General features: G+C 34.8%; 2 protein-coding genes across 3 annotated transcripts in view; both read right to left on the bottom strand.

Moving 5' to 3' along the window:
- Nucleotides 1-14,514, bottom strand: part of LOC145666285 (WAP four-disulfide core domain protein 18-like) — a 151,446-nt gene that overhangs the window by 112,635 nt on the left and 24,297 nt on the right. The window lies entirely within an intron of this gene.
- Nucleotides 8,193-8,816, bottom strand: LOC145689497 (uncharacterized). The gene has a single exon (XM_081763689.1). The coding sequence runs from the start codon at nt 8,814-8,816 to the stop codon at nt 8,193-8,195; it is 624 nt and encodes a 207-aa protein (XP_081619815.1).

Below are 14,514 nucleotides of genomic sequence, written 5' to 3'. Positions count from 1 at the left end.
TTTTTGTTAGTTTCGTTCTGTTAGTAATTTCCAGTCGTTTTATATTTTCGTTATTCTTGTTATCTTTTAAGTCGAATAATTGTTTCCGTTCGTATTAGTTTACGCAATGCTGTTATTTTTGTCACTCATTGACGCTCAGGTACGTCATTTAGGAGGGCAGGAGGAGGCAATTGCCCCCAAGAGTTTGAGGAATACATATACTTTAATCAATTGTCTACTAATATACTAGTACAAAACGTGAAAGTCTTATGTCGGTGATGCTCTTGCCCCCCTCAAGCGAAGTCTGAAATGACGCCCTTGTTGACGCTACCTTCTACTTCTAAAGTTTGATAGCATTAGCGTAATTAAGATAATTTGCTGAAGAGCCATGACCCCTTACTTCTAAAAATTGCAAGAACATTTTAGAAGATCTTGTTATGATAATGTTATATATGTCGTCTGAGTCCATCCCCGCCCTCATTGTTAATCTCTTCAAATTATTTAGTTCCGCATTGTTAGTGCCACTCATGGCTTGTTTGAGCTTATAGACCTTTAACACGCCCGAAACCCTGTGCATGCTAATTCCGAGTGTGAATTGACTTAAAAAAAAAAAAAAATGCTAAAGGTGCCCACGATAGGGTACATGTCTAATAGACCTTTGGTACTAATTTGAGGATGCTCAATCCACCCAATTTTGAGATTATTTTTCTCGAGACCCCATAGATGGACATGTTAAGAAAATAGTTCTATTGGATTGAGCGTCTTGAAATTAGTAGAAAAGGAGGACTTTGAAATTTGTCCAAGCAGGTCTTATTTCATTTATTTAAATTGATTTATTTAACCATTGGAATGGGCTGTAGTTTTTTTTTTTTTTTTTTTTTTTAATGCCCGAAACCAGCAATTATGTGAACTGTTCCGGTTGCCGATTATGTAAATTGTGATACCAAATGCTCGGCAACTTTTCTGTTCCCGTCGCCAGTGAGCGAGGGTATGGCAACAAAACTGTTTTGTCTCCGTGAAGTTGCTGACTGCACGCGACAGCGACGAGATAGTTGCGGAACTGTTTTGTCGCCAGTGAGCGGTAGGCCTAAAACCACTAAAGTAATACAACTATGACAAATGTAGAAAATGTCGAGAGAAAACAAGAAATGGCATACAATGGGCTTATTCTGAAAATCTAGTTTTAATTCCGGTTTAAACGGATCACCAAATATGTAATATTGTTTACTGTGGTCATTTATTAGTTGTAACCCTTTGTTCTTTGACAATTTTGTACTTCTGGTGTGGTGGTTACCATTAACAGTGAAATTTTCGTACACTGCCAAATTTTCATGAGATTTCTTTTTCTGTCCCAAATGTATTTATGAGAAAAGAAGGGGAGGAGAAAAGTATTAGATGTGTTGGTGAACGCACTAGAACACCAAAATATTATAAAAAGAACTAGATCTAGTACGAAAGTACTAGCGGTGGTCACACTGATACTGAATGAACTCCACTGATACTAAGGAATTGCTATCGAAGAAGAATAGGACAGTGTATGCTTGTGTTTCAGTTTCTTTTGCATTTCCGTAACAAATCTTCACAAAATTATAATCCTGAAAGTGGTGGTTTTGTTATATTCTTTTGTAAGGTAATATACGTATCTGAAAACCTGCCTAATTACAAAAGATGTTGTCATTATTGAAGACAAATCTGAACTTAGTGCTTTATTAGTTTACGGAATAATATATGTAAATTATTTCCAGTATCTGACAATGAGCTAAGTGGTTGATTTGCATTGAATAACGTTCTCTTTAGTATGCATATCTCGTCGATGAAAAATGACTTTTTTAAATGCGTTCTATAATATACATAATATATTTTGATTTCGTTACCTAATTGTTCTTAGATTTTCTTTAACTTTCTCAAGCTTATATTCCACTTTCCTGTCACTATACTCACAAACTCAGTAATGACTGCGCTATGAGCGTCAAGGCAAGGGCCTATGTCAGTCGAAGTACCATCATGACTAACTTGTTAGCATATGTGTCTTAGGGGTGGAAGATCCGGGTTCAATTCCCGCCTGGAGCTCATGTGGTTTGGATCCTACATTAAACTATAGATCCACATCTCATAGTTTAGCTGCTGAAAGGGATGCTAAAGTCAAAACAGAATCAAATTAATGAAATAGCATTTGAATCTGATGACTGAACACGTCCAAGTGATGTTCTTCTCGAACCTATTATGTCTCAAATGTTCATCAAGAAGAATAAGGCTACAATGTACCGTAATTTCTCCTGAATGAACTTTTGTTCCTACACACGGGTTCTTTTTAACAGTATTATGCAAACAACGTCCTTAATATGTTTTAGTTCCTAGTCTGTAATAAGAGTTTGATATATATGCCCTTAAGCCTGTCACGTTTAAGGGATGGCGTCCCTCAACCAGCACACTAGCCGGGAAAGTGAGGAAGAGAGAGGGAAGGAAGAAAGCGGCCTTGGGAATTTATGATAAGTACCATTCCGACATTTGCTCGGTGTGAATGGAGAAAACCCAAGAAAACCTCACTCAGGATGGTTGGCCTGAAAATGGTCTTACACTTTTTCAACAGAGGGCCCTACTGGAAGTCGAACCCTCGACCACTTACGCGACAAGTGAGGGCATTAACGACCACTCTACAAGGGCTACTATACACTAATAATAATTGTACGCATTCCTGGTAATTAGATGATTGCTTATCATAAATATCTTCTTTGATTGAATTGAGCTTTGCAAAGTGATGGCTGATATCGGTCTGTGAGGAGGAAGTAGCAACACAGAAAAAAATATCCGTGTCACCTGTAGCTTAATTGGTGTGTAACTACCTGGCAAACGGAAATTGGCATTCGAATACTCAGAAATCTAGCTGAAATTTTTGTGAGTACGCTATTCTGTTATGTTTTTCAAGCTAGCTAAGCTTAATTTTGTATCCCAAATACGAATACCGTTAGCTAGCTATTATTCAGTAAAGTTTTCGTGTCTGTTATCTAGACTTGCTACCACCTACCTCACCTTATCTACATTCATTAGAGGGACAATATCTTTACTTGAGTTAGAAACATATTATTGTTCTCTTGCACTGTGTTTATATCATTTTTATCAAATCTATATTGGTAGATTGGCATGCATTCTTCTTATTCAACAAGTAGCTATATTGGTACAAAATAGTAAACTCAGTGACAGATATTTGTAATTCTCTCCAATATAGGGTATTAATTTCAATATACCAAAACGATAATTGCGTAAGAATTTGGTATTTAACATAACGAGATCTCACATTACAATCCACTAGGCGTTATTTATAGTTAGAGCTTGTAAAAAATGCAATCAGTTGGTTTCATCAGTTCTGGATCTTGACTTCTGTTATTCTATCTGCTCTATATATTTGCGTAGTCTCAAAAAGTAATATTTTGAAGAGACATTATGTATGGAATAACAATTAATTAAGAAGTGTTATCTCTATAATTTTGAACTTATTCTGGAGACAATTTTTCATATTTTTAAATATTTATACTACTAATATTTTAATTTTGTTTTTATTATTATTTAACCTGTATTCCTTTACATGTATAATATTTTTCTTTCTTTCTTTATATATATATATATATATATATATATATATATATATATATATATATATATGTAATTATATGACTAGGCCTAAACCTATGTTCCTCTGTAAATGGAGTTTGGCTCTACAGAGGACTATTTTAAATAAATAAATAAATAAATAAATAAATAATAAGCGCTTTCATATCCGTTGGCGACCCTTGGGATAATTTTACGTCGGTAAAATTTATTCTCTAGCAGCTAAGAAAACTAATTTTAAAACACGTATCTACTAATTCTTGAGCATATCTTCTAGCAACAAAGTGTTCTTATTTTTTCGATGTGACTTCTCACAAGAACCAATACTGTCAGATCATTCACACAGTCAAAAATGAATTCTTAACTTTACGAAAATTATACTTACTTGGGTTTCGTGATTTGTAACAGAAACAAAAAAAGCGTATTTTCTTGAAAATAATACGTACAAAAATGTTGTAAATAGATAAGTTAACTGTAAACTTTATAGTTCAGTTCTGTGCTATAATTTGACCTATTGGTACTTTATATATAGGAAACCTTTCTCTGTCCTTGCCGTATTTCATTTTCCAAACGTGTACTTTATGATTTCTTTTTTATTTAACCTCGAACGCTGAAGAAGTTGCACGTGCAGGAAGGAAAATGTGCAACGATAGTAAAAAAGCGTTGTCAACGTTTTCTTTCATGATTTGTGACAGTTATCTAGCTGAACTTTCCCACATAAATTATAAAAGCACAAGAAATTTGTCACATACACGTGTTTAACAATAATCTTCATGCGAAGTCCATTGAAACAAATGGTAATCACTCATACAATTATTATTAATTACGTTCCGAGATAACACTAATTGGTTTCCTCTTCACTTTCTATTTTCAAAAATAATCAAAATACGACTGTAAAGAAAAAGACGGTAAATAACATTAACGAATAGCTAATGCAAAACTCAGCTAAGGACTCATTAGTACTGTTCGTGAGAACGACAAGGGAATAGAACACATGTTGTTTAACATAGTTTATATCTTGAAACTAATCTTTTACGATTTATCGGCGAGCTTTGTGTGTTACAGAATAACAGTACATAGAACCAGGTCATGTTAGTGTTAATCGTCATATGAATGCCATAGCAGAGCAATGCAACATTTGATACAGATTAGAGCTACAATCGCTCAAACACATACAATAAACTAGGGATGGCCAATTCTGGAATTTTTACTTTTTAGAAACCGAAAAGAAAATCGCCAAAAAAATCATAAATTCGAAAAAAAATTGCGGATCTTGGAAAAATTCCGATTTCGGGGAAAATCCGGAATTCGGAAAAAATTCGAAGTTCGTGAGAAATCCAGATTTTGGAAAAGTTCCGATTTCGGGAAAACTCCGGAATTTTTCGGAATTCCGGATATTTTTCCGAAATCCAGAATGTGACATTTCCGATTCCGGAAAATAAATTTTCCGGAATGTGTATTTGGGAGAATTTGGCCATCCTTACTATAAACCTACTTCCTTTTCATATTATGGTTCTTATTGATATGCCTACGATGCAGAAGGGTAGAAGTCTTTATTTTCTAGTATTTCACAAATCCAGGTGAACTTTATGTTCTAGTGCAGGGGTTCTCAACCTGTGCTACATGTACCACTGGTGGTACGCGTTACGCTCCTATTGGTACGTACGACTTATGGTAGTGTTAATTAATAATACTCTTTAGCTGTACGCAGGAGGAAAAGGTTGAGAAACCCTGTTCTAGTGTATTGATGACAAAACTACGACCCGCGGGCTGGGATCGAACCAAGGACTCATGCACCAGAGGTGAATACTCTACCACTGAGCCACCACCGCCCCTAACATAAATATAATTTATCAGGCAGTTACGCAATAGTTTATGTTGCGACTTCTATTGTCAGCCAGTCAAGCGATAACGTTGGTTGCGACATGTATTAGCGTGGCTGTTTTATTTTTGAGATTAGCGTGAAGCGCAAGACCCAGGCTTCTGCCGCTTATTAATTTATTAGAATTATTTTTCCATATAGGAAAACTTACGATAGGAAAACATTTAACATCTGATTAAACTGGCGTGCTCAGTACTCATAATAAATATTGCTAGACTATTTTTTTCCGCAATAAACTCTACAGAATACCGTTTATTGTTTAACTATTCTATACGCTTTTCTTAATAGCACGCACACCCGCGAAGATATTACAGTTCATAATACTTGCTGTTTTCGTTCCTGTTGATCAATAATGCAGACAAAAAAGTACCAAATTCTTCCAATTAGTTATTGGAATGATTTTTTAAAATATTATTATTGAATAAATTTTAAATATATTAATAAATTAATTATTTGAAAATTTTTTGAATTAATTATTTGAATACATTTTCAGCGACTTTCTTTGCACATAAAAAACCTACTTCTTGTGCTACAACGGAATTGAAAAATTAAAAAAAAAAATCTAGAACACAATTTGTATCTTTGAATTTTAATGAAAAGCATACCAATCTTCCACATTCTTATAAAATTATTTACTGTTCGTGATAAAATTAGAATTGTTAAGTACGTAGTAGTATTTTCTTCAAATCTATGAAAAATTTCTATAGTTTAAATAATTCCATAAAAGTCTGAATTATTAGGTAGCTTGATTGATAATTAAACATCTGTATAAATTATAAAATACTTCTAAACTTAATCAATAAACTCTTGTCTACTATTTTAGAGAAAGAAACAAAATGAAGTAGTAAATACATTAAAATGTATGAATCCCTAAGAGATAAAATAAAATAAAATCCAAAAGAGTTCGCTTACTTGTTACAGCTTCGAATCAATCACAATTTATACAATGGTTACTGTTTCCCATACTCTGTTGTTGAATTAAGAGTCTTCATCCCGACGAAATTAAAATACCGCTAATTTTACAGTAATTATGTGATATCTTCAAATAGATAAAAAAAAATAATCGAAATGTGGAACAAGAGCGCCCTAGACAATATTATTTTACATAAGAAACCGTTATCACGACTCACTTATCTGCTTTCGATTTCGAGCCATTTTGAAAATCGGCATTTATTTTCGCGTTTCTAAACAGCTGAAAACGGAAAGCCACTAGGTGACTTGTGATAACGGTACCTCACGCAAAATAATATTGTCTAGGGCGCTCTTGTTCCATATTTCAATTATCTTTTATCTATTTGAAGATATCACATAATTACTGTAAAATTAGCGGTATTTTAAATTCGCCGGGATGAAGACTCTTAAAACATGAAAGTGCAATTACCGTTACGTTATTTTTGTTAACATCTTTTTTTTTTTTTTAAATCATAGTTTCTACGCTACCTACATATACTTAATGAACATAGTATACCTCTTGTCCTAATATTAAGAACGTTCCATAAGAAGTTTTGAATCATTGATTCTACCTAAGGAGAATCTTCCCAGGGAATGATAAATGTAACAGTCTCATTTCGCTGCTGCGAAAAAGTACTCTGGCAATCTACTTGAAATTCAATACACAATATAAGGCTAAGAAGTGTGAGGTCTGAAAGGATGTTACTGAGTATAGGTTAAGGAAGTAGTCAATAGATATCAAAACACTACATTTCTCACATATATGTGTATGTTCCGCTATAACTGTCAATCGCCTTGAGAAATTTCTCAAATTTGGTACATATCAATCTAGACCCAAGTATATTGAGGCAATACACATCTAGAACAATGGGAAGGGGCTGACATGTAAAAATAATCAAACACAACTTATATAATTGTAGAATTTACAGTTTTCGGGGTCGCTGAGGTGAATAGTATCTCTCATCGTCGTTTAAGCCAAAGTTTATCCACTACCGGTGTGGAAATGATCAGTTTGTTTGTTTCCCTTGACATTATTTATGTTTTTGTCGTACATATATTAATATACATTGTATTGTTATTAGCTCAATTCGCCACAATGTTTCTAGAATATTGGCAACGGGTTCTTCCCAGTTGCGGACGTCTCAGTTGCGGACGCTGCTCTTATCTGTTAAAATCTTTCCTAGTTGCGGACGCACAGGTGTCGCTTGGAATTTCCATGACTCGATTACGAAGCAACCAGAATTGTTAGTCCCAATTGCGGACGCGTGCGGGAAAAGAGGTAATATATATTGATAACAAGCAGCAACGTTGCCACATTCATTTTTCATTTCATTACATTTACTACCCTGCCCTCAGCAACGAGAAGGACTTTTTGTTGCAAGACTACAATTTGCTGAAAAGACATTCATTCAGGGGTGTAGCTAGTACGTTCTTATAGGGGCATGACTTTTTCAGGGGCCTTAGCCTTTTTACAATGTCGAAATAAAATTCTCCTCACAAATTTTTAGTGAGGAGAATTTTATTTCAAAAAATAAGATGGGAACCGCCCCTCACACACAAGGATTTCGTACCCTCTATGCAACTTTCCTTTACACTTAACCAGGCTTAGAACTGGCAGTGTCAATGTTGAAACTATTGGCACTGGCGTGTTTTTCAAGTTTCAGGAGAATAGCCACTGTCGAATATTATGCCTATATGAGAATGAGCTTGCAGTTCTCCTTTGTCAGGTAGTGAATTATATACAATGTTTACACAAACTCCTTATATACAATATTTATACAACTCTCTGAACATATGCTATGCATCGCAAACACTTCTTGATGTTACCAGTATCCTGAAATTCCGCAAGAATTCTATGCATTCTTTTGTCTAATAGTATTGCCGATTTCTTTCTTCTCTTCCCGCCAATTTTTAAATCCAAACGATCGTACAGAAAGTCGCTGTGCCGAGCTTCATCCTTGAGAACTCGGACTAACTCTGAGACATTTGGGTGTGCTTCATTTGTTATAGAACGCAGTCTGTTATGCCAGCCTTCGAGTGCATTGTTCGTCCTGTGCCTTGTGTTATGGCAGTTCCAAATCTCTGTAGTAAAAGTCGAGTTCTCCAACCACTGGACAACGAAATAATCATACAATTGCTGCAATTTACTGTTGCATGGTGTGTCTTCTTGAATACACAGCCAACCATCAACAACTTTATCTATTGGCAAGTGTGTCAAAGCAGCACACATTCTGATGCACAACCTAACCTCATCATCATTTGTGTACTCTTGTATAAGCCCTACTTCTTGCACTTTTCTCCATAGGCACTGGTTGAAATGAAAATTGCATCCTTTAACCTGCGCTTTTGGAAATACATACCGCAATGCATTTATGGATGACTCTTCGAAGTCAACCATTATCCATTCCGGTTTCCACTCAAGGACTTGTCCCTTAATTCCTGCGAAAAGTCTCTCGTATATTTGCTGTCTTTTGCTTGGCAGAAGAGCAAACACAATCGGAACAATGGGGTTTCTTCACCGCTGCTACCAATGTCGGCATGCACTGTATAAAGCTTGGCAAACTGTTTGCTGCACGTTTTGAATGTTCCATCCATAAAAAAACACTTTACAACTTGCAAGAATATTCCTTCCATTTTTGCTAGCAAATGCCAGTATCCTGTCTTCGCCTGCATCATCTAAAAGAAGAAAATTGAATCCATCTCGAAAATGAAGAATATCAGAAGAAATTTCAATATCCTGAGATGTTTTCCACGATGTGTTTCCTAATTGATTCCTGCAGCAGTAAAGACAAGACTTTAAAGAAGAATACTGCGGCACGTTAGCCACCAAATCACAACCCTGGTCATATAAATCAGCGAACTCTTCTTTATATATTTTCCAAATAGGTTGATCTTCTTCCCGGACTCGCTTCTTTGCGCTTGATATTTTCTTCTTTACTTCAGCTACTGCAACGTCCGGTAGAGACGAATGTTTGAAACCCAGAGCACAACATTGTTTTTCGTTGACATCAGCGGCGTGCCGTCAAGGGGACTAGGGGACTAGGCTAGTCCCCTGGAATTTTAATTAAAGTATTTTGTGATAAATATATACCAAAGAAAACGAAAACATTGTTTGTATTTCTCTATTTTTGTAAAATAACACTATTTCAATTGTTCTGACAACTATAGTCAGCGCCCGTGTGCTGGGTGCGACAGCGAAGTGGAGATCGGAAACGCTCGGGTTTTAATCGGCTTTTCTCGGGGAAGGGAACAGGGTCCAGTCAGCTAGTCCTTATATTATGTTGTCTAAGCTCTAAGCACGGGCGTTCTGTCGTAAGCGAATTTAATGCTCGTTTGCTTTTTACAGTTAATAGTTTTAACGCTATTAAATTTACAGTATTAATCTTGACACTTTAAGAAATATAGTGAAGTGTGAACTTTTTAGATTATCAATATATTTTGCAAATGACTCGAAGAATAAAGTATGGAAGGGGACTCGTCTGAGAAACCGAGTCCCTTGCAGCAAAGCGATGGCGCAAGCAGTGATATTACTTCAATTGGTATAGGGGACAGTAGGGGTGGGAATTGGCCGTTTCAGTCTTATTCTGGACCATTGGATTCCTTAATTTTCAAGAAATGCAACAAATAATAACCAGTGGTAGAACAACTCCAAGCATTTCCATTTAGACAAAAATGAATAGATAATATCAAAACGGATTATTTTCCTTCTTCAAAATAGTTACCTCCATGTAAGACAAGAAACAAACTGTTTTGCTGGCCTTGTATTCTGTTCCACATAGAAAAGGACGTGTGGAAATAATGGCTTTTGTGACATGAACAATTTTCACAAACCCAAGTTGCGCCAAGAAAAATGTTATTCACACATGTCCACAATAACTAAATTGAAAACTTTCGGGAAACCAGAATTGATTTTTAACTGAGCAAGCAATGCAGAAGTTGATTCAAACCGAGAACTAATGAACCGATTGATTTATTCCTCTTGTTTAATGGGTAAACAAGAGCTATCATTTAGAAGTCATAACAAACAGGAAGATTCTGTCAATTAGGGAAATTATATTGAAGTAAATCAGTTACTTACTAAGTACGACACTAAATGGACTTGCAGGGGCGCCTGAAGAAAATTTTCTAGGGAGGGGCCCATCTCCATGGTTGCTATGTTGCGTCTGGTACTTCTGGTATTTAATATACGTGGTTTGCTATATTAGTATACATTTTCGTGAGCCAGATCCGGGCCCTACCCTGCCCTCTCCTTCGGGCGCCCATGTTGACTTGTCATCTTCACAGCATGGGAGTGTTTAAAGGAACGTCAAACAGAATTCAGAATTATATTATTAAATGTGTTGGTGAGTAATTCTGGATAAAATTAAGTCAGAAATAAACAATACACTTCTTACAGCAATAATATTGGACAAAACTACGGACATTGCAAAGATCTCTCAACATTCAATCGGTACGTGAAAGACGGCAATTCATGAAAGATTTATTTGTTTTGTAGATGTTACTAGTGATTGCACTGCGACCGCTCTAAGTGAGCATGCTTTCCAAATTCTCTCTCATCTTAATTGTAAGCAAAAGCTTGTAGCACTAGGCTATGGATGGAGCTGCCACATTTTCTGGACATGTGAACGGTTTACAATCTTTTGTGAAAAGGTGTTTGAGTGCACTCACCATACACTGCTATCATCACAGACTCAATCTCGTTGTTCCACAGTCTGTTAATCACATCAAGGAATGTAAAATATTTTTTAGAATAAGTGGTATTCCAAATTTCCTTTCATATTCATCGAAACGCTGTAACGCGCTTGCTGAATCAGAAGTAACTAAGCGATTTCTAACGGTTGCCGCTATAAGATGGAATTACAATTCCAAAATTGTGAATGCAGTAAATGAAAATAAAATAGCTCTTACGGTGTTCTGAGAACATTGTAGAAGATTCAGATAATTGCGACACCGAAGCTTTCATGATTACAAAAAAGAAAAAAATGTGAGAGTTATCATTGAAGGATTTCGATTTTGCATTTCTCCGCACGGATATACTATTCAACATTCTTTAAAGTAAAACCTTGGATGTGAAATATTGCATCCAAAAAGTACAAAAGATGGTATCTCAACTTAGAAATACAAGAAACGATTTTGAAGACTTATAAAAAAGTAGAATTGGATCTCAACTTAGAAATACAAGAAACGATTTTGAAGACTTATAAAAAAGTAGAATTGGATGATAACGGGAACCTTCTAATAAAAGACGTAAAGTAGATGACTCAACAGATTCAGAAATTAAATATGTGCGTATCTTCAATGACATTATTGATACTGTGATTTCAAGATCTCAGTGAGTTACAGTTTCTTGAGCTGTTAGATTTAAAGAATTTTCTGTGCTTGAAATCTCGATTTCGTGATTGCTTGTTTTTGACCCTTAAATCAATTTACGGGAGTTTTCTTTTTTTTTTAATTTTAACAATTTGCGGAGTGAATTAATATAGGTTTACAGACTCTTAGATTTTTCAAATAAAACTGTGACTGAAATTATCCATTTCTTGAAAGAAAGAGGTTTGGTAGAAGAAGGGTTTACAGAAACATATAAATTGTGTTATTTGGTGTCAACAATACTACTCAGGACCTCCACTCTACAGCACACATTCTCTTCGAACCTAGTCCCCTGTGTGAAAAGTCACGGCACGCCACTGGTTGACATTCGCCCCTTGCAACTTTTGGATTTGTCGTAGATGCTAGCCCAAAATAACGCTTCCATTTTTATTCCTCCTGTCGAAAGAGAAGTTATTTAAATTTATTAGTTTTGCATCATAATTTACTTGATTACTTGTTTCGAAATTACTTAATTCCTTGTTTTAGAAGTCATTAACAAAAGCTTGTAGTTTGCAGAATATTAGTTGATTAAATATTTAACCATAATCGCCTGTTTCGCATACGCTCATCGACGAGGAATATTTAGCGTCCGAGGAAAATTTCTTACAAAGATTCATAAGAAGATCCATTTCTCAACGTAATTGCACGCAAACTTCTAGCCTAAAATCTTATGATGAATAATAAAAGGAGAGTAATAAAATGAAATTTAGTGGAAAGGTTCATTTCCATGAAAAACTGAACAACAACAACACACAACGTAATAACTTCAACTATAGGCTTATTCTACATGTAAAGTAGAAAAAAAAAACATGGAAGAAAAAATAGTGCCTCCGGAAATGTGACGTTAAAAAAAATCCACTAACGCGAATAGGAGAACCTCTGAAATATGTTTCCTTTTGAACAAAACATAACCCAAAGAGATGAATGACGCGGCTATGATTCCACCCAAAACGCTCCCATTTTCATAATTCTTGTTAATTAGATAGAGCTGATCCCGAAGATTCATTAAAACCACTGAAATGTGATTTTCAAATGTAATAATAGTAATAATAAATTAAGTGGTCTTTTTAAAAAATAACTACAAGCTTTTGTTAATGACTTCTAAAACAAGGTATTAAGTAATTTCAAAACAAGTAATTAAGTAAATTATCATGCAAAATTAATAAATTTAAATAGCTTCACTTTTGACATGAGGAATACAAATGGAAGTGTTATTTTGGGTTAGCATCTACGAAACTTTCCTTCACTAACAATTTGCTGGGATAATTGAAATTAAATAATGCACAAATCTGCAAAACAATTACAGGAATTCTTATGTAATTTACATGTATTTCATATGTAATTAATGGATAAACTAGTGGTTAGCAGTATCTCTAATATTACATAGCTTTATAATTATAGATGCTCGTATACTGACAAATTTGAATTCTTTATATCGAGGCAGGGTAGTAAATGTAATGAAATGAAAAATGTGGCAACGTTGCTGCTTGTTGTCAATAGATCTTGCCTCTTCTCCTGCATGCGTCCGCAATTGGAACTAACAAGTCTGGTTGCATCGTAATCGAGGCATGGAAATTCAAAACAACACCTGTGCGTCCGCAACTGTGAATGATTTTAACAGATAAGAGCAGCGTCCGTAACTGAGACGTCCGCAATTGGCACGGATTCATCGGCAACACTCTACATCGATATAATCTCTGATAATCTCCTGCAGTTTTATATCGTAATGATACAACAGGATAATAATTTCACTAATTTATTAAGGCAAATCATTTGTAAAAATTAAGAACAGTAAAGACTCCAAGAAAGTTAATTGTCAAGATAATAAGTTTATATATCTTAAGTTCGTGTTTGTCACCTGCTTTGTAAATGTATGCAATTCTGCAGTTGTTGGAAAATTCTGCAGATTGTAGAGAAATGTAATACCTATTTACAAATATTGGTACTGTATCTTTCTTCCAACCCTTTATTATATTTCTAGGCTCGTTGTTTGGTTGTACAGCACTTAAGAGTTTTTACTTGCTTTAATTATTTACCTTCTGTCATAATACTAATAATTCTATACTAATAATAACAACTTTAGATTTCCGCACATATATCAAGACAATATTCCTTAAAACTCCATTTGTAACTAAACATCGTTGGCTGAACAGAATAGGTAATAATTAATATTACTATAAGTTCAGCCTCCTGAATATTTTAACGTATAAAATGTGTAAAATCACGTCATACATTCATGAAATTTCACAATTAGTATCCGTTACTCAAGTGACGTTCCTTATAATGTAGATACATTACTTGTTTTTAATTTGAACCTGAGGCTCAATCCGAAATTTACATCACACATGTTTGAAATATGATACAATAGTACAGAAACACACACAATTACATAGCAATCAAGACTATAAACTCACTTCAACACTACAAAAAGCGTTTAAATGGGTACAAACTGAAGTAGAGTCTTGGTGCATGCGTATTGTTTTAAAATATGATTGGTTTACTTTACATTCTTTGTAATCTGAGAGGATATATAAGATGAAGTTCAGTTCTAAGATAGTTTTAAAGTTTTACTTGGTCAACTTTAGTGAGTTCAGTTTTCACTTGCCGGAAATCAGATCCGGTGCTCGAGGATTAGGGAGAAAGCATTTTAAAAATATTGTATAATCTTCTGTTTACATTGGTTATGTACACTAGTAAGGACAAACGTAATTATATGTGATTTTAATGTC

Source organism: Thermobia domestica, chromosome 1 (genome assembly GCF_964235325.1).
Source record: "Thermobia domestica chromosome 1, izTheDome1.hap1.1, whole genome shotgun sequence".
Classification (NCBI taxonomy): domain Eukaryota; kingdom Metazoa; phylum Arthropoda; class Insecta; order Zygentoma; family Lepismatidae; genus Thermobia; species Thermobia domestica.
Note: the sequence above shows the minus strand (reverse complement) of the source record. Positions and strands in the feature narration are given on the sequence as shown.

Coding starts and splice junctions, on each gene's coding strand:
- LOC145689497 (XM_081763689.1), bottom strand. CDS start 8,816: ATGGTTGACTTCGAAGAGTCATCCATAAATGCATTGCGGTATGTATTT.